Below are 24,227 nucleotides of genomic sequence, written 5' to 3' on the forward strand. Positions count from 1 at the left end.
ACCATATTAAAATATTGCTTGGTGGTTATTTCCATTCCTCTTTATGAGAAACTAGCTTGAGTTATTTAATGGTACAAAATGCATAAGGATGTACATAAACTACAATTTCCCCAAATAAAGATGAATTTCCCCCAAAGACCTCCAGTCATTTTTGCTGGTCATGGGGGCTCTATGCCAAGTTTGGTCCAATTCCATCCTTGGTGAAGTTCAGAGAGCTCATTGATTGCAGGTGAACTATAAATTCCAGTACCTACAACTCCAAAATGCCCAGACCAATTCCCCTCAAAACCCACCAGTATTCAAATTTGGGCATATCGAGTAAGCATGCCGGGTTTGGCTCAGATCCATCATTGTTTGGTTTCATAGTGTGCTCTGGATATAGGTGAACTATAACTCCTATAAATCTCTCCAAAGACCTCCATGGGGGTTCTGTGTGCCAAGTTAGTTCCAGGTCCATCGTTGGTGGGGTTCAGAATGCTCTTAGATTGCAGGTGAACTATACATCCCAGTAACTACAACTCCTATAAATCACCATGAATTCTCCCCCAAATCTGTAGTATATTCAGTTGCTGATCAATTCCTCTGTTTGCTGTGTGCCATAGGAAAGAATAGGACAGGGTTATGGGAGAGGCAGTGGGCGGTGTCATGCAAATTCCACACCAATGGAGAGAGTCAGAAACACTGGGATGTCCGAGATGGAGGAAAAACAGAAAATCTAGAAGGAAATTGTCCCTGTATGAAAGCCTTCACTTGGAGGATGCAAAGTATGGTGTTTGTGGAGGACATTGGTAGGGTTCTTGTACATGTTCATGGCGCTCACTATAACCTGCAATGTCATTGGAGGGAGGGCCATTAGTGTCCCCTTAGTGGGAGTTATAGCTATTTGAGGAAGCGGGAAGTGGACACCCCAGCCACACACATACATACATATTTTCACTTTTATTACGTGTACAGGATTGGCCAGGAATATTGTGAATCTTTGCCACTGATTTTGTTGAAAGAGATAGAACCATCCCTTTCTCCCTCCAGATGTTAGAGGTTAGCAATACTCAGGAGCAGAGGCTAAGAGAATTGCAGACTTGAAACATTCAGAAAGACTGCCAACATCGTGAGATGTAACTGGAGAGAACTATGGAATTTCTCTCTGGATGTCTGTCTTCTAGCATGGCTGTATGGTCAACCTCTGATGGAAGCTGACCATAAAATAGCCCTGGAGAACCAAGAGATTTCTAAAGAGAACATATTTCATTAATAACTCTATGCTCACATTTAAAAGCATGACTTTTTATTCCAAATATCGCAAGACGCATTCCCTGAAGCACCCAAGGCTTACGCAGTTGAGGGGGAAAAGGAAGGGGCCTGAGGCTGTTAGGAATTGTGGGAATTGAAGTCCAAAACACCTGGAGGGCTCAAGTTTACCCATGCCTGGTATATTATATACACCCTGTGCTCACACTACACAGCTATGGTGGTACAAATCTCAAGATCCCATAAGCAACTCCCATAACAGTCAGTTATGGGATCGTGGGATTTGTAGTGTGGTGAGGTCCTCTATTGCCATTCAGGAGACAATGACTTTTATGCTTGGATTCTTCAGATGTTTTGGACCCAGAATCCATAAGTATTTTCCATTCTAGCTGAGATTTCTGGCATTTCAAATCCAAAGCATCAGAAGGTCTGCCCAGAGGTCATCTTGCCACCAAACTACAAATCCCAGGTTGCCTTAAGCTTGGTAGTTAATGTGTAGAGTACATGAACTCTTAAAAGTATAATCAGATACTAGGTGATTCAGTTCTAAGGTCCAAAAACCAAGACGGGGGCGTCTGCAGGTATTGGAAGGCTCAGCATTAGATCTCTCCCTTTCCAAACTTTACTCGTCTCCTTCTGTGGAAGAATCAGAAATATGAGTGGGAACGTTTCTATGCACCAGGGACCCAAAGGCCATTTCACCCTCTGGGTATTTGGGAGTCACGAGGCCTAAGTAAATAACAGGTGTGGGCAGGCGTCTGCCCCAGGGTCTTTGGGGTCTTCTTCAGAATAAGGCGGTGGTGGATTGTCATGTGGATGCTGATGGAGGAGCTGCGTCAGGTCCTCCTAACTACCTCAATGCCTGGTTTATGCAGGTGACCATATCAGACACATAGAATCATAGAATCCTAGTTAGAAGAGACCTTGTGGGCCATCCAGTCCAACCCCCTGCCAAGAAGCAGGAAAATCACATTCAAAGCACCCCCCAACAGATGGCCATCCAGTCTGTTAAAAAAACCTCCTAAGAAAGAGTCTCCATCACACTCTGGGGCAGAGAGTTCCACTGCTGAACAGCTCTCCTTACAGTGAGAAAGTTCCTTCCTAATGTTCAAGTGGAATATTCTTTCCTGTCGTTTGAAGCCATTGTTCTGCGTCCAAGTCTCCAGGGCAGCTCCTTCCTCCCTATGACTTCCCCTCACATCTTGATCCATGGTCCTCATCATGTCTCCTCTCAGCCTTCTGCAGGCTAAACATGCCAAGCTCTTTAAGTTGCTCCTCTCAGGACTGGTTTTCCAGACCTTTGATCCTTTGTCGCCCTCCTCTGGACACATTCCAGCTTGTCAACATCTCCCTTCAATTGCAGTGCCCAGAAGTGGACAGTGTGATTCCAGGTGTGGTCTGACCAAGGCAGAATAGAATAGAGGGGTAGCATGACTTCCCTGGATCTAGGCGCTAGACTCTTACCGCTCCTGCCTCCCAGTGGTTGACTCCCTCATGATGGTGGACTCCAGCACCTCTGAGGACGGGAAGAGTGCCCGAGGCAGGCAGGGTGAGCAGCGGTTGATGGGGAGTAATGGTCTGCCAGGTTGGGTCTTGGAAGTAATGGCAGAGTGAAATAGACGCCTCTTCCTCTTCTTTGTTCCTTTCAGGTCTGAGTTCAATGCTCTTGTGTTTGGCACCACAGCCACTTTGCTCCTTGTGGAATCGGAGATGGAGACATCTCTAGAATCTTTTGTGAGAGAAAGGGGGGCATTGATATGGGATTGTGTTGTCGAAGACTTTCATGGCTAGAAGCACTGGGTTGCTACGAGTTTTCTGGGCTGTAGGGCCATGTTCCAGAAGCATTCTCTCCTGACATTTCGCCCACATCCATGATAGGCTCAGAGGTTGAGAGACAACCTCAGAGGTTGTGAAGTCTGTTAAAAACTTGTCAAGTGGACAATGTCAACAGAAACATGAAAATGAACAAAATCTGGCTACCAGTATTTAAAAACTCTAAAATCAAGACAGTAAATAAAAAACAACACTCAAAAAGCAGGGGAATCCAGACAAGAAACAATCAGGGCCAGCTAATCACCTCCCAACACCTTCCTCCAGGCAGGAAGTAGCCAGGCCTTGAAAATGCAAGGCTTTTCAATGCTAATCAAAGTAGCCAATTGCAACATTCACACTTGCTTCCAACAGACAAGAGTTCTTTCTCCCACCCTGGACATTCCACAGATTGCACTTTTTACCTTTGTCAACTTGATAAAGACACAGGGTCTACTCCCATCCCAATTTGCACTTCCAAGAATTTGTAGCACTTTATCAGTCACCTTGTGTTTACAATATTTATATGGTGCACCTTACCCATTCAACTTTTACAACCTCTCCGTTTTAATCCGTTTTTATTAGTTCTTGTCATTTGTTTTTATTGGCTAATGTTTAAATTTTTATAACTGTGCATGTCTCTTGTCTATTGTTATGTTTTATATTGCTATTGTTTTTATTCGGGCTTGGCCCCATGTAAGCCGCCCTGAGTCCCCTTTGGGGAGATAGAGGCGGGGTATAAAAATAAAGTTGTTGTTGTTGTTGTTGTTATTATTATTATTATTATTATTATTATTATTATTATTATTATTATTATTATTATTATTATTATTATATAAAACCCACTTGCCTAGTTTCCAACTGGCCCCACAACCTTTGAGGACGCCTATCATGGATGTGGGTGAAATGTCAGGAGAGAATGCTTCTGGAACATGGACCTACAGCCCAGAAAACTCATAGCAACCCAAATATTGGGGTTTGTATAGGTTTTCTTTTCTCTTTATTGGAGGGTGAGCGGAGGGCTTTGGGAAGCTGAGAGGAGTTTTTTGAGGGAAGGGGGCGAGAGGGAGGGGTCACTGATATTGGGGTTTGTTTCAATGTGTTTATTTGTTTGTTTGAGGGGGAGGGCTGAGGGAGGGAGGGAAGTCATTGATATTGGGGTTCGTTCGTATAGGATTCTATTCCTTCCCCACTGACTCCAGGGCCCCTTCCTCTCCATTCCTGGGGTCTCCAAACAATGCATGCATTTTGGGGGAACAGTACCCCTGGAAAAACCCAACCACGTAGAAATTGCAAGAGAGAAGTCTCTTAGTTCTCGTCACTCAGCTCAAGATCTTCCCAGTCTAAGGCGCTCATGTCCTCAGGAGATAGGTCCCCTCCGCTGTCGCTCCGGCATCTTTCTGGGGGCCGCCGCTCGACGTCGAGGATCACCGACTGGGGCACAGTAAGGACACAGGCTGCCACCCCCGAAATGCTGTTCTCCAGAGAGGGACCGTCGCCCCATCGGTCCTGGTGGGCGTCGTAAATGTGGACACCAGCCGAGAGGCGGCCGTGGTTGTGGGACCGGCCTCCTAAGACATAGATGCGGTGGTCGAGGGCTGCGATGCCCAGTTCACCGTGTCCAGCTGGAAGAGGGGACACCATCGTCCATTGCGCTGAGTTCGGGGAGTAGCAGGACACCTAGAACAATGACAACAAAATGATATAATCAGTAGGCATTTTTTCTGGTGGCCGTTTATTATGAGATTCAACTTGGGTAAAGAGACTGAGATTTCAAAAGTGTGAATCTTATAAACAGAAAGTTTTGAGAATACAGCAGAGTCTCACTTATCCAACATAAACAGGCCGGCAGAATGTTGGATAAGTGAATATGTTGGAGAATAAGGAGGGATTAAGAAAAAGCCTATTAAACATCAAATTAGGATATGATTTTACAAATTAAGCACCAAAACATAATGTTATACAACAAAATTGACAGAAAAAGTAGTTCAATACGCAGTAATGCTATGTAGTAATTACTTTATTTATGAATTTAGCACCAAAATATCACAATGTACTGAAAACATTGACTACAAAAATACGTTGGATAATCCAGAACGTTGGATAAGCGAGTGTTGGATAAGTGAGACTCTACTGTACTTGAATCAATACTTATATGAGCCTCACCTCGAGGACATCCTGCCGGAAGCCACAATCGGTATTGCTCCCACCAATGACATAAAGCTTCCCCAGCAAGGCCACCATGCCGTGCCAGGCGCGCCGGAAGGGGCTATCAGGTAGAGTGGCCCAGCAATTCGTCCCGGGGTCGTAGCACTGGAACTCCTTGAGGAACTCCTCTTCCCGCCTCCCGCAAGCGATGTACATCTTCCCATCCAAGGCGGCCCCAGCGTGGGCAAAAACCTGCGTCCATTGGAAAGAAGAAAGGAGAATTGCAGCAGGAGGCAGAAAGAGCGAGTAAATATAATATAATGCAATAATTATTAAAGATTTCACTGGGTGATAGAACAAGAAAACAGGAAAATGTTATTTATATATATATATATATTGTATATATTATATCTATATATTTAATCCTAAACTAATAATAGGAGCCCCAGTGGCGAAGTGTGTTAAAGTGCTGAGCTGCTGAACTTGCAGACCGAAAGGTCCCAGGTTCAAATCCTGGGAGTGGAGTGAGCGCCCGCTGTTGCTCCAGCTTCTGCCAACCTAGCAGTTTGAAAACATGCCAATGTGAGTAGATCAATAGGTACCACTCCGGCAGAAAGGTAACAGCGTTCCATGCAGTCATGCCGGCCACATGACCTTGGAGGTATTTACGGACAACGCCGGCTCTTCAGCTTAGAAATGGAGATGAGCACCAATCCCCAGAGTCAGACATGACTGGACTTAACGTCAGGGGAAACCTTTACCTAACCTAATAATAGTATATAGTATTTATGTGTGTGTGTGTGTGTGTGTGTGTGTGTGTGTGTGTGTGTGTGTGTGTATATATATATATATAATCTTTCATTATAATATGATATCTATATAAAAATACATATAAAATTATGGTATTAATAAAAATGTTATTAGATAACCATTGTTATTATACAACCAAAAGCACAAGTACCTGTTAGCCAAAATTACGCGATGATGAGGATTATTATTATTACAGGATATCACCGGGACTCTTAAAACAGCATTATGAGATTATTACTATATTATTATTAATTATTATTATAAATTATAATTATTATTATAAATAATAATAATACAGGATATCACTGTGGATTTGGACACTGTTCCCATTAAAGTTTTGGGAGTATTATCCAAAATCCACTGAGTGTCTTAGAATGCATAGCCCACAGATTCGGGGGTTGTAAAGCACTTGAATCTCCCCTTTCACAAATTTCCAGAAATTTGGTATGTTAATAAAAACCAGTCAAATCACAAGTCTGCCTCAGAGAGAAGAACATACGTGACATCGCAGTCTGTTCTCGACTATCCCCTGAAATGTTGCCCATATTGACCGCCCCTGACTTGTAGTGTCTTTCCAGTTCTATTACCTCCTTCTGGAGGGGCGCCACGTACTCCCAGGTGTTCGTCCGGGGGTCGTAGCGCTCCACCTCGCGCAGGTCTTCGTGGTAGTTGCGTCCAGCTACTGCATAGATGTGTTCGCCCAAGACACAGACGGCCATGTCGGCATGCTCTTGCTGCAGGGACTGGATCTGGAACCACCGATTGTGACGAGGGTCATACCTTCCAGGGAACAGATGCTGTTATTTATAATGGGGGTCATTTTGAGATAACTAAAATGGATGGGAGTATGAGCCTTTTATTTTATTATTATTACTATTATTTGTTTTTCAAAAATTATAGTTTTTCTTTTTATTATTAACTACATATATTATAAGTATTGGCTACTATTATTGTTATACAACACTGTGTCACATGATTTTTGTTCCTGTGTGATAAATGTAATTTCCTAATTGGTTCTATCATAAAATCATGGAGAAAAGTTTATTAAACTGCAAAAACTTTGTTTATCCAGGAGGGTCATCCTGCAGCTCTAGTTTTTCAATTAATATTTCATCTAGCCTCAACCAATTGCAACCTAGTTTGTGGCAGCCACAAAAATGAAGTTTCTGGAGTAGAACAACTACTTTCAAAGCAAGGATCACACAATTAAACAGGAAATAACACTTTCAAACCAGAAACAGAACATTTGTCAAATTTTGTTACATACTGTTGTTATTATGATAAGCAGCAGCGGATATCACTAGAACCTGTAAAATGAAATGATTATGATGGTAATGATTACAGGATATCAATGGGAAGGTTGAAGATGGGGGGAACAAGGATGCTGAAATACTGAAACAGTGTTGAGTGGGAGTAAAGAACCAGGATCTTCCCAGAGGATGCCGCTCACCATAAGAGGCCGGGTTTTAGCACAGCTGGTTAACCACCAGCTGCAATAAATCTTACCAATAGAAATGTTGGCAGTTCAAAGTGAACAAAGGTTGTGTCTGTTAAGTCACAGTAATATTATGCATATATATCCACCAAAATATTGACACGTAGCAGTGTAGTGTTTCAAAAAAGATATTTCAGGATTAAATTCTCACAAGTATGTGTTCATATAACAAAACAGTTTGAGTTTTAATTACTCTGCTGCTTAAAGCATATAATGCAGGGTTAAGCTTTTACTCATATATGCATAGGTAACAAAATAGTTAGAGTTCAATTCACGCTTTTGCGACTTGTTATAACAATATTATAATTGCACAGTATGTTGCAAATAGTTGTCTTCTTTTTTGCATATGAGGAGAAGGTTGGTAAGTAGAAATGAAGGAAGTCTCTGATAAGAGAAATGTTTGTTGTGTCCTTAAAGGGATGCACGACAAAGAGTCCCGGGTTTTTTTCTTCTTTGTTTCGGGTCAAGCCCTTCTTCAGGTTTTTTTAAGGCCAATTAGGTTGCAGAGACTCTATATTCTCCTTGAATTCTCATTCATTCAATTCCTGCGTTGCTCTACATAGAGTGTAATACTAAGGTTTTTTGTTTTCCGTAGTGAGCAGCTTATCAGAGACTTCCTTCATTTCTACATACCAACCTTCTCCTCATATGCAAAAAAGAAGACAACTACTTGCAACATACTGTGCAATTATAATATTGTTATAACAAGTCGCAAAAGAGTGAATTGAACTCTAACTATTTTGTTACCTATGCATATATGATGTTACTTATGCATATATGAGTAAAAGCTTAACCCTGCATTATATGCTTTAAGCAGCAGAGTAATTAACACTCAAACTGTTTTGTTATATGAACACATACTTGTGAGAATTTAATCCTGAAATATCTTTTTAGAAACACTACACTGCTACGTGTCAATATTTTGGTGGATATATATGCATAATATTACTGTGACTTAACAGACACAACCTTTGTTTACCTCCTTTATACTGTATAGATATCTGTGACTTTTTGGATTTTGGTTTAGTTCAAAGTGAGCGCCTGACCTTCAGCCCACCTAAGCAGTTCGAACACAGTAGTGAGTAGATAAATTAGGTACCGCTTAAGCGGAGATGTATTTTATGGCACCATAAGAAGGAAATACCAAAAAAATGCCAGCAATCAAAAGAAAGGAAGAAGTCTGTGATCAGGGCTCTTCAACATGGAGGATGAAGCGACAGCATCCCCCGCCCCCGGAATCAAACACAACCTCCACGACATCGAAGATGCGAAAATGCCTATATATACACCTCTATCTGTTGTCTGTCCTGTCTGTATAACGCAGGCATGGCCAAACTTCAGCCCTCCAGGTGTTCTGGACTTCAACTTCCATAATTCCTAAGAGTCAGTAGGCTGTTAGGAATTGTGGGAGTTGAAGTCCAAAACACCTGGAGGGCCAAAGTTTGCCCATTGCCTGGCATAACGGCATTGAATGTTTGACGTATATGTGTTCTGTTATCTATCCTGAGTTCCCTTTGGAGTGAGAAGTGAGGAATATAATTGCTGTAAATTCATAAATAAACAAGAGGCACATCATGGGACTTACCGCAAGCACCGGGCCTCTGCTCCGAAGCCCTGCACGTTGTTGTCCCCTCCGATGAGGTAGACAAAGTCATTGTAGACGGCCACCCCTTGGTTGGACATTAGAGGTGCTTGGGCGAAGGTGAGGTGCCTCCAGCCCTTCAGGAAGGGGTTCAGAAACCAGGCTTGGCTGCTGAGGTCTGCCAAGGGGGGTTCGTGCCTCCCGCCGAAGCCTGCCACACAGCGAAAGCGTGACCGGATCTGTGTCCGTGGCCCTTGCAGAACGGGCTGGAAGGCTTCGTTCTCATGGTAGGCCAGAGCTTGCGCTACGGTCTCCTTCAACGGACACGGGCCGAGCTTATCATGGAGCCTCTGCAGGACATGAGCCTCCATTAACGGGAAGCGGACGGTCTCCAAAAGCTTTGGGGACTCTGTTAAGGAGAGGTCGTCACCCTCGAGTTGCTCGGCGTCAAAGTGGTAGAGGAGGGCCCCCTCGTAGGCTTCATTCTCGGAGCGAACCTGCAGGGCATTGCTTTCCAGGAGTGCGTAAAGCTTCTCCAAAGGGAGATGGCGGTAGGCGGGGGTGCGGGAGAAGGACACAAAGTTCTTGAGGACGAAGGCATCCAGCTGCTCGGCCAGGCGGCCCAAGCCAAAGAGGTCAGCCAGGCGGTAGGCCTCCAGGAGGTTCTCGGCATCCACCCAGGAGGCCAGGAAGTCGCAGCAGAAGCGGATCGCCTCCAGGATCTAGAGGAGACAGGAGCATGGGCCTCCATTTGTATATAGGAATAGGCGTTACCTCAAGTGTGGGCCTCTATTTGTGTGTTAAAAATAGAGGCCTACTTTTGAGATAAATATACTAATGGAGGCCCACTTCTGAGGTAAACATATCAATAGAGTCCCACTTCTACGAAGATCATTCCAAAAGTAATAAATAACGTTTCTTTAAAAATCCAAACTTTATCCTACATCTTTGCTATTTGCTCAGAAGAACCAATCCTTCCCACTTCTATTCAAATGTTATTCAGCCCGCTCCCATGTACGGCATTGTGGCAGCACTCCTCCATGATGGCTGCTGGTCAAATGCAATGTTTTGTAACCGGGTCCCTGATTAGTAACAATAATAATAATAATAATAATAATAATAATAATAAGTCTCTTTTGTTGATTAAGATCGACTCACCTGAAGTTGGCATGCCGCGGACAGTATCTCCTCCACACTATTCAGTCCGATTTCCAGTTCCGAAGTGTAGATGAAGTCAAGGATCCGGCGCATGGCGTTGTACGAGATTCCCTGTATCTGGACCTCCTTCTGGTCCATTTCCTTCAAACCGCTAGTAAACATTCCCCTATACACCAATGAATACAGATAACTAGAAGAGAGTCACCCTGAACTCCTATTTCCAGAAGAAAGGACGAGATAGTTGAGGTACTGTCTTACTCCACCATCCATGTTCCCATAACATTCCTGACTATAATCTCATAATATTCCCCACTACAATCCCACAATATCCTTGTAATATTCCTGTAACATCCCCACAATATTCCCCACTACAATCCAGTAACATCCCCATAACAATCTACAATATAATGCCATAACATTCCCATAACATCCCCTTCTTCAACCTCATAAGAATCTTTCTTACAATCATGTTACATTCCTTTAACAATCCCCACTACAACCCAATAATATTGCTGTAACATCCTGACAAAATTCCCCACTAGTCTCGTAACTAGCCTTTTTACAATCCCACAACATTCCTATAACAATCCACAATGTATACCCCAATACAATCACATAGCATTCTTCTAACAATCCTCAATACAATCCCATAACAATTCCCAATACAATCCTGTAACATTCCCATGATAATTCACAATGAAATCACATCACTTTTTCCCAATACAATCCCGTAACATTTCCATACTAATTCACAATACCATCATGTAGCATTCCCTAACAATCCCACTACAGTCAAATAACATTCCCTATTATCAGTAACACCCAAACTCCTAGGGGATAGGGGATTCTGGGTAAGGAGACCTGAAATAGTCGCAGGAGGCAGCCAGAAGAATGCGATGGGCCTGGAGAGGCTGCCCTTCGACCCTCAGAATGACATCGAAGAGGACGCCCCTGTCCCGGAGGGCCCCCAGGCCACTGAGCAGAGACTGGGAGTGATGGGCGCTGCGATAGGTCCGGCCGGAAGACTCCTTGGGGGTTGGATGGAAGGGGCTCCGGAAGGGAGGGTTGGAACAATACTTCGCCATTGCGGGTGCCCCAGAAATCAGAGGTTGCAACCTAGAAGCCTAGATTGCGACTAAGAAATCATATATCATGACCTAGAAATCATAGGTCTTGATCCAGAAGATTACACTGCGACACAGAAGTTTACGACTCGATCCCAAAGTCTAGGCCATGACCTAGTCTAGCCTGCATCCCATACGTCCCGGTCATGACTGAGAAATAAGAGCAAATTCCTGCAGAAAGAAGCAAACAAAGTTACATATAATAATGTTTTTAAATTAATTTTAAATTATCTGTATACCAGTATAAAATATTATGTTCAGACAGCACGGTTCTGGGGTTGAATCCCCATTCATCCATAAAAACCCACTGAAAAGACCTTAAGTGATTCACACTCTCTCAAGTCCAGTCATATGATAATATATAAATGATATAGAAGTATAGAAGGCACTTAAACAATATTTAATATTACAATTATATTTGCATCAATTAACCAGTGTTAATAATAATACAGTTCTTAGTGAATATTGGTCACACAATGCAACATTTAGGACTTTTATAGTGATAGTGTCACACCTTATTAGATTATATTATTACATTTATTTATATCCACTTCCATGTATTGATTTAAACACAAATTGATGTGTAATGCACACATACACTATATTTAATGTAATTCAAATGTATTAATTTATGAAAATGAAAATTAATCAGAATATTTACTGCCACTCTGAGCACAATCATAGTATAACACTATTTAATATTCTAATTACATTTGCATTTATATAAATTAATAGTTATAATGCATTTCAAAATTTTCATGTTTAATGGTCTTTAATAAATAATAATGGACAATAATGCCAAGAACAATAACCTACCATAGTCAATAATAAATATATTACTGCCTAATGTTTGTATAATTTTATAAATATAAACTATAACAATATTATAATAAATATGGAAAACATTTAGATATTATGATTAGATCTGTATAATGTAAAGGTGTTATTACAATATAGTTTTGGTATATTTGGTGCAAGATATATGAGTATGTTGCACTTTAATGCATTTTAATATTAACATTTTTGATGGTTTTCAATAATAAAAAACGCCAATGTTTGTGTGTGTGTGTCAGTGAATATATAGATATAGACACAGTAAAATGTTTTTGTTCTTGAAAACCATCATTAGCATTGAATAGCTTTGCAGCTTCAAAGTTTGGCTGCTTTCTGCATGGGGGAATCTTTTCTTGGAAGGTGATTAGCTGGCTCTGATTCTTTCTTGTCTGGAATTCCCCTTGAATTTATATATTTATATCAGGGGAAATCAGTGAGAGTGTGTGTATACACTCTCTCTCACACACACGCACAAACAGGGGAATTCCAGACAATAAAAAATCATGGCCAGCTAATCACCTCTCAATGGCAGTAAGCAGCCAGGCTTTGAAGCTGCAAGGCTATTCAATGCTAATCAAGGTGGCCAATGGTAACATTCACACTTGCCTCAAACAGACAAGTTTTCTTTCTCCCACCCTGGACATTATTCCAGATATATAATCACCACTTGCATAGTTTCCAACAGACAAACTCTGAAGATGCCTGCCATAGATGTGGGTGAAACGTCAGGAGAGAATGCTTCTGCAACATGGCCATACAGCCCGGAAAACTCACAGCAACCCAGATTTACATTGTTTATACAAAAGAGGACTAAAAGTAAAATAACACTCTAATTAAATACCCAACAAATAAGAGAGAGCACTCTGCACAAGCTCAGAGGCAGGGAGACTCACCTAGAAGCCTCCCCAAATCTCCCTGTTCCCTTGACTTCCGCTTCCTGCTTTCTGTTTACCTATGGATTCCTGCCCAGAGCTGTGGGCCTTTTATACGCATGCGCAACGAGTCTCTGCGCGCGCACACACACATTATCCCCACGGAACGCCGAAGCTTTCGTATGCGCAAGCGCCCAGCGAGTGAGTCGTTTTAAAGTGTTCACCACGCATGCGTATGGATGGTAGCGTTTCCTCAAGCGCATGCGAGAAGGCATTTCCAAAGGTATTGTTTATTATTGCTGTTCTTGTTCTTCTTCAGTACAGCCTATGGAAGAGTAATATGATATTATCAGACAGCGAGACGCAGAAGTAAAAGATAAAGGCAAAAGGATTTAAACCTCTTTTCATCGTGTCTTCCCTCTGAACTACATTTCCCGGCAGGCAGAGGGGCTCAGGACCGGAAATCGAGTCCCTTTCCCGGTTTCTACCGGAAGTGGCCTTGCAGCCCCTTTCTTCTGCTCTATAGGTGCCTATGAGGCTGTCTGTTTCCCACCAAATACTTTATATTATGTTTTTGTTTTACATTTCATACATTGCATCCTTGGCTTTATACCAGGCATGGGCAAACTTCAGCCCTCCGGGTGTTTTGGTCTTCAACTCCTACAATTCCTAACAGCCTCAGGCCCTTTCCTTTTCCCCCTCAGCCGCTTAAGTCTTATTATTGCACTATAGTAATGAAGGGATTATAACCTATTAAAATATAGAATAATAGAGTTGGAAGAGACCACATAGAGCATCTAGTCCAACCCCCTGTCGTGCAGGAAAAGCACAAAGTACCCCTGACAGATGACCATCCAGATTCTGTTTAAAAGCTTCCAAGAAAGGAGCCTCCTCCAGACTCAGAGGCAGAGAGTTCCACTGCTGGATAGGTCTTCTCACAGTTGGGAAGTTCTTAATGTGCAGGTGGAATCTCCTTTCCTGTAATTTGAACCCATGGCTCCATTGAGTCCTAGTCTCCAGGACAGCAGAAAACAAGCCTGCTCCTTATAACATCCTTTCACATATTTATACATGGCTATCATGTCTACTCTCAACCTTCTCTTTTTCCCAGCTCTTCCTATTAGGGCATTGTCTTTATGGAGCCCCCGATGGCAAAGTGGACTAAAGCCTCGTGACTTGAAGGTTGGGTTGCTGACCTGAAAGCTGCCAGGTTCGAATCCCACCCGGGGAGAGTGCGGATGAGCTCCCTCTATCAGCTCCAGCTCCATGCGGGAACATGAGAGAAGCCTCCCACAAGGATGGTCAAAACATCCGGGCGTCCCCTGGGCAACGTCCTTGTAGACAGCCAATTCTCTCACTCCAGAAGCGACTCAAGTTGCTCCTGACACAAAAAAAATATCATTATTATTTTATTTCTATCTCTCTATTTTGATAATGGGATTCAAAGCAGCTAACAGCTTATTGGAAACACTGCAAGTTAAAAGCAACACAAAAGTAAAAAAATCCCAGTGCCTTTCTGCTTGAGAAGCAGAGGGGTTTTTTTCGTGTCAGGAGCAACTTGAGTTGCTTCTGGAGTGAGAGAATTGGCCGTCTGCAAGGACGTTGCCCAGGGGATGCCCGGATGTTTTGATGTTTTTACCATCCTTGTGGGAGGCTTCTCTCATGTCCCCGCATGGAGCTGGAGCTGATAGAGGGAGCTCATCCGCGCTCTCCCCGAGTGGGATTCAAACCTAGCAGCTTTCAGGTCAGCAAACCAAGCTTCAAGTCAGTCCACTACGCCATCTGGGGGCTCCAGCGGAGGGTGGCAAATGGCTTTCCTGCCACATCTCTCCTGGAAAGCCCACAAAAACCAGTAGTAGCCAGAGGGCAGTTTTCATCAAGAACTGGCACTTGGAGCCCCTCTTCTTGCTCCGCGTGTTGGAATCCAACCCCATACTGCTCAGGTCTGTAATCCTCAGTGAGAAGCAGATAGATAGGATTAAGCGAATCTGAGGGACTCCTTCCCCCTAATTCCTAAATGTTGGGTTTTATCACTGGACTGCACAAGCCTTTATGTCATCAAGTTTCTAGTCATCAATTAGGAGCTAGCCTAGAAGCAGGGCCAGGCTCAGGGATTACTTTCCTTACCTTGCATTACAATGCATGTTTCCTAAAGGGCTTTGTCTTTTCTGCTAGCCACTGTCTTCTCTCCCCCCCTGTTGATTGATTGCAGTAATGGAATTCTGTGAGGGAATTTCCTTTTAAGTTTAAATTGCCCTGGGACGTTCAAGCTGTCTCCACTATAAAACTTCCTCTTTTTCTTTCTCTCTCTGTAGGCAAAATGTAGCTGCGTGGACTTTTTAAAACCTTTTACCTTCTTTAGAAGATGAGATTTAACAAGTTAGTTCGTTCCAAGATTTTTCTATCAAGAATGTGCCAGTATTTCTTTTTACTTTAATAAATCTCTTGAACCTAAAGTCTGACTCCACAATCTTTAGCCATCCTAAAGGTTAAGAGGCTATTTCTGCTCAACTCGTGAAAGTTTCTGCTGGTTATGGAGTTTACTCCTAGTACGCTACGATATTTTGGTGGAATTACCCTAACTGAGGTTATTTTTAAGCCTAACAGCTCAGATTCCCCAACACTGATTACCTGTTATTGTTGTTCTGGTTTCTCTCACTATGGCCGGGATCACAAGGTTGTTGTATGTCTTTCGGGCTGTGTGGCCATATTCCAGAAGTATTCTCTCTCAGGAGAGAACATGGCCACACAGCCCGAAAGACATACAACAACTCTCTCACTATCCTTTCTCCTCCCATCCTAATTGATGACATAGAATGGAATTCTTCAGGGTGCCTTTTCCTTTGTTTTAAGACCTTATGACCTGTGTCTTCTTCGAGTTGTGTGTGAATGGAAACATGTAGTCTTTATAGAGATTTTCCCTTTTGTTTGAACTTAGAAGTCATGGAGTCAGAGAGAAAGATTAGACCCAATCCTTTTCTACCAAGAAAGGTAGTTATGTTTTAATAATAAACCTTTTTGAAACTTTTAAGATTGAACTCTGCATCTCGCTTCCTTGACCTCAAGAATGCGTTGCATTACAGCCACACTATACTGCCTTTGCTTGCTGTGAGCTGAATGCTCAACTAAGTATCCCTTTTGTCCTTTTAAATGCTCTGCTATTTTGGTGAATTTCCCTAATACCCAGCAATGCTCCATATTTTTGGGAAACACTAAAGGCCTGTAGGCTTTGCCCTTTCCTTTCAGAACAGATCAACAGAGATGGAGAGAGGCGCTGTGGAGTCCAGTTGAAAGGCTACCCAAGGTCCCTCTTCTGCATGTTGGGCCCCTGAAGTTTTATTTGAAGGGAAAGCCTTTGAGCTGCATAAGGGCAGGAAGGGAGAGCCTGAGTCCTGGGTTGCTGTAAGTTTTCTGAGCTGTATGGCCATGTTCCAGGAGCATTTTCTCTTAATGTTTCACCCACATCTATGGCCGGCATCCTCAGAGGTTGTGAAGTCTGTTGGAAACTAGGCAAGCGGGGTTTATATATCTATGGAATAATGTTCAGGGTGGGAAAAAGAACTCTTTTCTGTTTGAACTTTGCCCATGCCTCTTCATACCGTTTCCTTACCATCACTTGCTAGTCTGAGTCCTGCTGCCCTAGACTCCCTTGCATTTGCTTTCTCTCCCATCTGCTGTAGGCACTCCCCATTTGGCCCAAAACGAAAAGAAAGACACCAGATGACAAACAGGAGAAGGAAATGACCATGTTGTCTTCCAAAAGCTGTATTTGGAAAGTGTAATTTCTTTTTGGGTTAGAAAAAAAAAACAAGAAAGTTTTCCTGACCAATTCATATTTAACAATTTTAAAATACAATTTTGTCCATGTACATTGCCATTTGCTTTTTTTAAAAAGGGGGGAAAGTGTGTGTGTATGTCTGTGAAGACTCTTTCAAAACAAAAAGAAAAGAAAAAACATGAATGTACACACATTAATATTTGTTTGGCACTCTTATGATCTTTTAAAAAACATTTTTGTTAATATTGATCATGTTTTGTACAAAACTGTAAACTATTTTCGAGTTCATTTTTTTAAACATTCGCTCATTGTCATCTTCCAAAAACTGTTACTTTTAAAGCAACAGGATCACGAAAAAGCCAACAGAAAATAATAATAATAATAATAATAATAATAATAATAATAATAATAATAATAATAATAAATAAGAGACAGTTTTTGAAAGTACACCCGTGGCACGATTGGTGGGCCACACTTCCTGCCTCAGCAGCCGCTTCCGTTTCAAGCAAAAGCAGGGCCAAATTGGCGGCTCCATCACGGGAAGTGGCTGCTGGGGAACAGGAAGTGCCTCCCTGCCAATCGCATTTTCACACCTGTAGAGTAGACAAAGATGGCTCTTTAGGTTATTTTATTTCTTTTTTTTTCTTCTTCTTTTTTCGCTTGCCTTTTTATACAAAAAAATCTACACCTAAATCACTTTGCTAGAAACATTCTTTCCTTTTTCTGGTTTGTACACTTTTAAAGCAGGATCTGATTTTGTGGAGGAGAAGAAGAAGAAGAGACAAAGATCCAGGACTTATTTCATGCAGAAAAATGCAAATCAAAGAAATAGAACCAAAAGGGGGGGGGGGGGGGGGCGTTCTTCCTGCTCCCCCCCCCCCCCAAAAATTTGGAAACACTGTACAAGATGCAAAGTAACCGCTCAGAGGAGGTTAGAAATGATTCGCAGCAGTTCGTTCTGCAACATCAGTCTCTGTTTCAGGGCAGGGGCTTCCAGGAGCCGGTTCCACATCTGTCCCACATCTTGCAAAGATGGGTGGGTTCTGCAAAAGTGGCTTCTCCCCCTCTGACCAACCCACGGACCAAGAGCAGCCTTGACGCCTCGCTTTCCCACTTGAGCGATGGCTGCCCGTTTGACCCACAAGAAAGACTTGGAAGGAAAACTCCCAAGGTACTCGGCACTGTTTGCTGGAGTCTCCTTGCTATCCTGAGCGAAATAAACCAAAGGCCAAGCCACCAGATAAGACACCCATAGGTTTACACGGGGCCAACCTCGGCTATGTGCAAATGGCCCTGTCCTTGCACCCCGAAACCCTTGACCTGACTGGCCTCAAAGGAGGGCCATTCCCCACATTTTGGACCAGATCAAATGGAGAGCCTCCTGCCTCTACAAAGTTCAGCTCAACAAGGTCAGAGCACAGGAGGGGAGAAATTGGCACCCCAAAGCCAACTTCCACTGAGCTTTGTGATCTTGCAAAGATGGGTGGGTTGTGCAAAGCGAAGGTGAGGCTCTTCTTCCTGCATCCACCAAAATTCCTTGTTCCTCTGGAGAAAAGGGAGAGGAATCCTGCTCATGTGCTGCCATGGTAGCCTTTGCCTGACTTTATGATGTACAGCTAATAGCACTCTCCATTGGGTCATTGTGGTGACCAGAGGGCTTTGCCAGCCATGCGGTTACCTAAACTGCCCCCAGATCTGCCCTTGAGGCCATTTCTGTGCTGCTGGAGGTGGGAGGATCAGGACACCTATATTCACACTATATTCTTGCGCTGAACTCATTTCTTCGCTGTGAATACAATGCTGAAAAGGTGGGTTTAGGGAGGTAGTGCAGGGAGGCAATGCCATGCGTTGCCGGACACCAGACTGGAGCCCGCCGCTCTCCTTTGCATGTTTCCTGTGTTTGCAGAAGGAAACATTTGGCAAAAATGGCAAGAAGCGCCTGCAGGGCATATGATGGAGAAAGCGTGAGGGCAAGAAAGACACTTCCAGGGACTGAACCAAGAATCTTTTGGCTGTCAAGCAGGTCTGCCTCTCTGCTGCCAAACCACTGGTTGCCCTGCTGTAATGGGGCTCCTTGCCTTTCGGCCCCAAGAACAATGAAGGCCTAAGGCCAGTCTCTCCCCTCTTCCTCCTTTAACCATGACTTGCAGTCAGTCGGTGGACAAAGACTGCCAGTGTTACTTCTCTCTCTTGGTCTTCCATAACAGCCACCTCCCATGGCACTCTTCCCAAGATGCCATGAACTGTATGGCACCGCAAACGGTGGGTGCCATCTCTTTCTGTGGTGTTGAGAAACTAAAGTGACCCACATGGCGTCTCACTTCCTGGCCATTGTTATATCTGATGCCTTCTTCCAATTGCCCAGCATCTGGAGGCCTCCATCAGTACCATCGAGCCCCACGTCCACTGGTGAAGACAGCCAGGTACATCAACTTGCCCCACACATCCGGAACATCTCCCATTTAGTGGATATGCATGTTTCTCAGTGTCGCCCTGCTTCAATGTTCTCGCTGGCTTGGCATTTTATCTGCACGCTTATTCCAACGTGCTCACCCATCTCTGAGGAGATTTGGAGTGCATCAAGGCAGAGGGATGGATCGGATGGTGTCCCCAGTGCATAGAAGTCCCTGAGTGGTGGTGGCGGTGGTGGGTGCGTTTTGTGCCAGCAAAAGAAAATAGAGCATGTGTGTGCACTGCGCTGCCCTGAGATTCCCAGCATGCTCAGCCTGCCATGATGAAAACACAAGGGGCCCAGCCTCTCCCCTTCACTCACCTGACCTTTGCCCTCTTTACCCCTATGTTGCCTCAGCAGAGAAGCAGTGCCAGAGGAACTGCAGCCAGCCCTAACCTGGCCTGAGGAGAAGGCGCAGTGCCCAAGGAGCAAGGAAACAGAGCGGGAGGTCCTCCTGGAAGAGGATGAAGTGCCAGGCTCAGCCAGTAAGAGCCCCAGCAGCTCCTGGCCTGGCAAGACATTGGCCAAGCAAATGTTTGACGGAAGCCTTGGGTAAAATAAATGGGGTGCACTTTGGTAGAGGCAGCAAGTGAGCGGAAGCTTCCTCCAGCAGAAGGTTTCACTGAGGTCTCTGTGAATCCAGGTGGCAGAAGGGGGCCCTGCCTTTGGCGCTGAGCCCATTGCCTGCCTCTGGACAGGATCGGTGCTCCCGTTCCATTCCCTCTCCTTGGTCCAAGATGGCAATAGGGGTGAGCGTGTTTTGGAGACATATGAAAGCACGGACCCTCTTGGCTTTGTGTGCAAAAGGGTCAGGAGAGGGATGAAAGGCAGAAGGCAGACATCGGGGCTTGGCATGCTTTGGAGCCATCAGCTTTCTGAGGAAATTGAGTGTGAGGAGCATCTTCTCTTCATTGCGACTTCTGACCAGAACCAGGCTGTAGTCAAGGATCGGTTAACACCCTCCTCTGCTGGAAAACAGCTGCTGAGATTTTGTCCCTTCTTCTGAATAATAAATTCCCCCAACATCTTGCTGGATCTGATCGGCAGAATGTTTGCTTCTGAAAAGAGACACTGAGAGAGAGCGAGAGAGGGTTCAAGGGGGGGAGAGGAAGCAATCTTCCTGCCAGACGAAGGATCTCTGGGAAAAGCTGTCCTCCACGCAAGGGTTGAAGAGCATTGGACATAAAGAGCTTGTTCCCAACCTGTTGCCTTGCATCTGTTGGCTGAGGAGGCTAGCTTTAGCTCTTGTCCTTTGGCACCAAGGAGGGATGGAGGAGGCAAAAGGAACACTGGAGATGGAGTAGCAGGCCTTGATGGAGGCACAAGTGCTGTGCAGACAAGGGCTGCAGGGGTCCCATGGTGCTCCTCAGTTCTTTTACACACGGTGCTTGCAGAAGGTGAGCATTTTAGGTCAGAGCGGCTGAAGCTAAAGGCAGGTGTGCTATGGCTTCCAAAACCGCTGACAGTTCCCAAGGTACTACTTCGGCTTTCCTCTGTCCCATGAGGCCTCCTGGATGTTCTGAAGACTCTGGATCTCACACGATCTTGTCAGGAAATGGGGAAGAAGTGAGCAATTCTGGTGCGTACAAAGCACACATCTTCCTTTGCTGAAGGGTGCTGGCTGCAGGATGGCCCACGGGCGCTGGGCACAAAGCGTCTTTCTTCCTTGGCGTGCCCAAGTCTCTGTGGGGCTCCCCTTCTCAGACTGCCTGGCGGGGGACCCCCATGACAGGCCCTTTTTATCCCCTTTCCTTCCCTTTCCTTCCTTTTCCCATTGCATTTGTCTGCCTGAACCTCTCTGAGACTTGAGGCTCCCTGCATTTTTGAGACTCCCACCACAAATACACACACAGGACTCCCTACACCCCACACCCCTATTAGCAGTTATACTTCACAAAGAGAGAGAGAGAGCCTCTTATAAAAGACATGACAAGCCCACTCTTTCCCTGGAAACAAGCTCACACACACGTCGATACATGGGTTCAGACATTCACACCGGAAAAAGGGAAACAGCTCTGAATGCCCAGAGGCCAGAAAAGACAGCTCCCAAACGTGCCTTTGACTCTGGCCCTTGGATTTCCCCCCAACCTCCCCCCCCCCCCCCCCCCAACAAGTCATTGTTCCCTGTTTCTGCCCAGACGGATGATGCAGAATGGACATTTCATGGTTTTTAGACAGGCTCTTGTATACATTTGAGGCAGAAAGAGGGTTTAAAGAAACAAAGCTCATGCAACATGGGAATGTAGGCCGAACTTCTAAAAGAAGAAATGAGACAGGGAGACAAATGGGAAGAGGATAAAATGACACCAAGGAGTGGGAAGTGAGGGGGTCAGAGAGCAAAAGGTGGACACCGAGCCCCCCGCCACCATCACACTCCTGGGACATCTTACGTCAGCTGCAAAGATTCATGTTTTTGAAAGGAAAAGCCCCACCCTGAAGCATTTCAAGCAAAGACATAAAAAAGAGGGAGAGGGGAAACCCCACACTGATCCCTGAAAGCCAGTCCCCCCTCCACAAACCCATGTTACCTCACACCGACGCTGTGTGTACATCATGTGCCAAAAACAGGAGCAATGGAGAGGAGAAAGACAACCAAAGATGGGGCAGCGGCGTGAGGGGAAGGGGGTGAGAACCAAGCAATTGCCGTAATTAAGAGAAAAACCCAAACCCCGAAGACTGCAGCACTCCTGCGGTGTTGTCATAGTCTGAGTGTCTTTCCCCTTCTCCTCTGCAGGCGACGGGTGTCAATTCACATAGTACAACCAGTACACCAGGTTGAAGAACCCGAAGGTGATGGGGAAAATGAACCGCGACCACTTGTCAATGGTGCTGACATCAGCCAGGTCTGGGATCTTGAGCTTCAGCTTTGACGACCGCCGGCGCAGGCGGCAATTGGCACGGTTGCGGATGGCAGAGGCGGCATGGTGGTGGTGGGCGGCCAGTGGGCCATGGCGGTCCAAAGCCGGATGATGGCCGAAGCCATCTCGCGGGGGCAGCGGCTTCCGGAACTGGATCCCTGACCCTTCGTAGGACATGACAGAGTTCCGTGAGTCTCCCACTGCGCTCATCATGTCTGCTGCCAGGAGCTCATTGTTCATCTCCAGCGTGCTGAGGAGGATGTTGCCGTACGGGTCGACCTGGAAGGCAAAAGGCAGTGCTCAGCTCAGCGTGAAGGCTTCCCCTGCCCCTTGGTCATCAGAGAAGCAGGTGTCCTCCTGCCATTAAAGGCAGATCTCTGGGAGATGTACAGGGAAGGCTTTGGGGGCCCCAACGCACCCTCGATCAGAAGGACTTACAGACTATGATGGCACTTTGTTCCGCACAGCCAGAGGTCCCCCAATTCTGCAATGGGGCAATTGGGGAGGGAGAGGGGAGGGCAGACACATCCCACCCTGTCTAGGCTCTCACCCGTTTCTCCTCGTATCGGTGCCTCTCGTTGTTGGCCTTGAGGATGCGCTCGCTCTGCTTCTTCTGCTGGCGAGGGCCTCGGCCAAAGAAGATGTAGTTGACAAAGGCGTATTCCAGGAGCGCCAGGAACACGAAGACGAAGCAGCCCATGAGATAGACGTCGATGGCTTTGACGTAGGGGATCTTGGGGAGAGTCTCCCGCAGGTGGGTGTTGATGGTAGTCATGGTGAGCACCGTAGTCACCCCTACAGGAGAAGGATCCACCATTAGCTCCTTGCTCAACTCATGCACACAATGAAATGGATCACTGAACATGCTTGTGCTTGTGTGTTTGACCAGGCCCAGAATTTCTTTCTGCAGGATATAAAATGGACAGGCCTACCACAAACAGGCCATTGACCTCTTTGGAAATAGGTAGGGCTGAGTAATGACATTGGTTTTGCAGGCAGGTCTGCCCCTTGGCGTCTAATACATACACAAACACACTCAAGCCTTCTGGGCCATTCTGCTTTGCCACCCACAGACTGTGTAATGGAAATGAGACAGAAGAGGTTCAAGACACTTTGTGAAAATGGCTCACTGGAGATGGGATCCTGTGTCTGTCTTCTGAAGCATAACTACAGAACAATGAAAGCCCCTGGATACTTTTGCCCCTTGTTTAAAGTCTTCCATGACCAAGGTGTGGAAGAAAAGCAAGTCATGCCGTACCCATGCCCATGGAGGTGCCCTTCTCAGCTGACCACAGGGCTCCTTCAGCCCCATATGGATGCTATGGCATGTTGTGGGGCTAAACCCACCCAAAGAACAGCATTCCCTTCCGCTCTCTGACCCTTGCCCATGTAGATGAAAGACCCACCTAGTGCGACCCGGGCAGCAGAGGCGTCATAATTGATCCAGAAAGAGACCCAAGAAAGGATGGTGATGAGGACTGAGGGCATGTATGTCTGCAGGATGAAGTATCCAATGTTTCTCTTGATCCGGAAACTGAGGGATAATCGAAGGTAGGAGCCTGACAACAAAACAACGGTGCATTTAGAGAAACTGGAAATACCAGCAGGTGGTGGCCCCAACAGACGCCCCTTCAGTGCACTAAAGACAACCAACATGAGGAAAGCATATATGGGCCAGTGGCCACTGTCTCCAAAGAAAGATCTTTCCAACTCAGTGCTTTGGCAAGCCAGAACCCCTTTCCATAGAACCCCAGCACCAGACCCTCTTCTCAGTCAGGCCAGCAAGAGGGCAGAAGCCTTCCTTTTTGCCATAACACCCTCTTTCTTTTTCAACTATTGCCTTCTGCCTTATTAGCATTATTGCTTTTTCTAGTGAATCCCGTCTTCTCATGATGTGTCCAAAGCACAGGTCTGGCTTGGAACCTCAGGAGAGGCCCCTCCCTCTGTGTGGCCAACCATCCCCAGAAGCCCATTTGGAGAACATCCAAGTGAGGAGAGGGCTCTCTCAGCAGCAGCGCCTTGGTTGAGGCCCCCAGCCCCAAGGATAACTCAGGGAACC

The 24,227-nt window shown here is 45.2% G+C and overlaps 2 protein-coding genes and 1 long non-coding RNA gene across 3 annotated transcripts in view; 1 reads left to right on the plus strand and 2 right to left on the minus strand.

Annotated features, from left to right (window-relative positions):
- Window positions 1-1,268: 1,268 nt before the first annotated feature.
- On the minus strand, window positions 1,269-13,239 carry LOC100555945 (kelch-like protein 22). The gene is made up of 7 exons (XM_003226416.4): window positions 13,102-13,239; window positions 11,112-11,545; window positions 10,251-10,416; window positions 9,096-9,814; window positions 6,603-6,795; window positions 5,224-5,457; window positions 1,269-4,737 (listed from the first exon to the last, which is right to left on the minus strand). Exons 2-7 carry the CDS (start codon window positions 11,333-11,335, stop codon window positions 4,366-4,368), a joined length of 1,908 nt encoding a protein of 635 aa, XP_003226464.1. The 5' UTR covers window positions 11,336-11,545; window positions 13,102-13,239; the 3' UTR covers window positions 1,269-4,365.
- A 57-nt stretch (window positions 13,240-13,296) lies between these two features.
- Window positions 13,297-15,536, plus strand: LOC134294033 (uncharacterized). Its single transcript, XR_010001015.1, has 2 exons — window positions 13,297-13,363; window positions 15,396-15,536. It is a non-coding gene; the product is annotated as an uncharacterized LOC134294033 (long non-coding RNA).
- Window positions 15,537-16,812: 1,276 nt separating this feature from the next.
- The window catches only part of gabrq (gamma-aminobutyric acid type A receptor subunit theta), a 33,113-nt gene continuing 25,698 nt past the window's right edge, over window positions 16,813-24,227 (minus strand). Inside the window, exons 7-9 of the mRNA XM_062963678.1 lie at window positions 23,575-23,727; window positions 22,719-22,963; window positions 16,813-22,447 (exon numbers count right to left, since the gene is read on the minus strand). Coding sequence (XP_062819748.1) covers window positions 22,055-22,447; window positions 22,719-22,963; window positions 23,575-23,727 — 791 coding nt within the window. The 3' untranslated portion in view covers window positions 16,813-22,054. The remainder of the gene's footprint in view (window positions 22,448-22,718; window positions 22,964-23,574; window positions 23,728-24,227) is intronic.

Source organism: Anolis carolinensis, unplaced genomic scaffold (genome assembly GCF_035594765.1).
Source record: "Anolis carolinensis isolate JA03-04 unplaced genomic scaffold, rAnoCar3.1.pri scaffold_12, whole genome shotgun sequence".
Classification (NCBI taxonomy): domain Eukaryota; kingdom Metazoa; phylum Chordata; class Lepidosauria; order Squamata; family Dactyloidae; genus Anolis; species Anolis carolinensis.

Bases quoted from the DNA above. Each gene is read 5' to 3' on its own strand.
- LOC100555945 (XM_003226416.4), bottom strand. From the start codon at position 11,335: ATGGCGAAGTATTGTTCCAACCCTCCCTTCCGGAGCCCCTTCCATCCA. The intron at 5,458-6,602 runs GTAATAGAACTG...CAATGGACGCAG, and splicing joins TGGCGCCCCTCCAGAAGGAG to GTTTTTGCCCACGCTGGGGC. The intron at 4,738-5,223 runs GTGAGGCTCATA...TCATTGTTCTAG, and splicing joins TCCGGCAGGATGTCCTCGAG to GTGTCCTGCTACTCCCCGAA.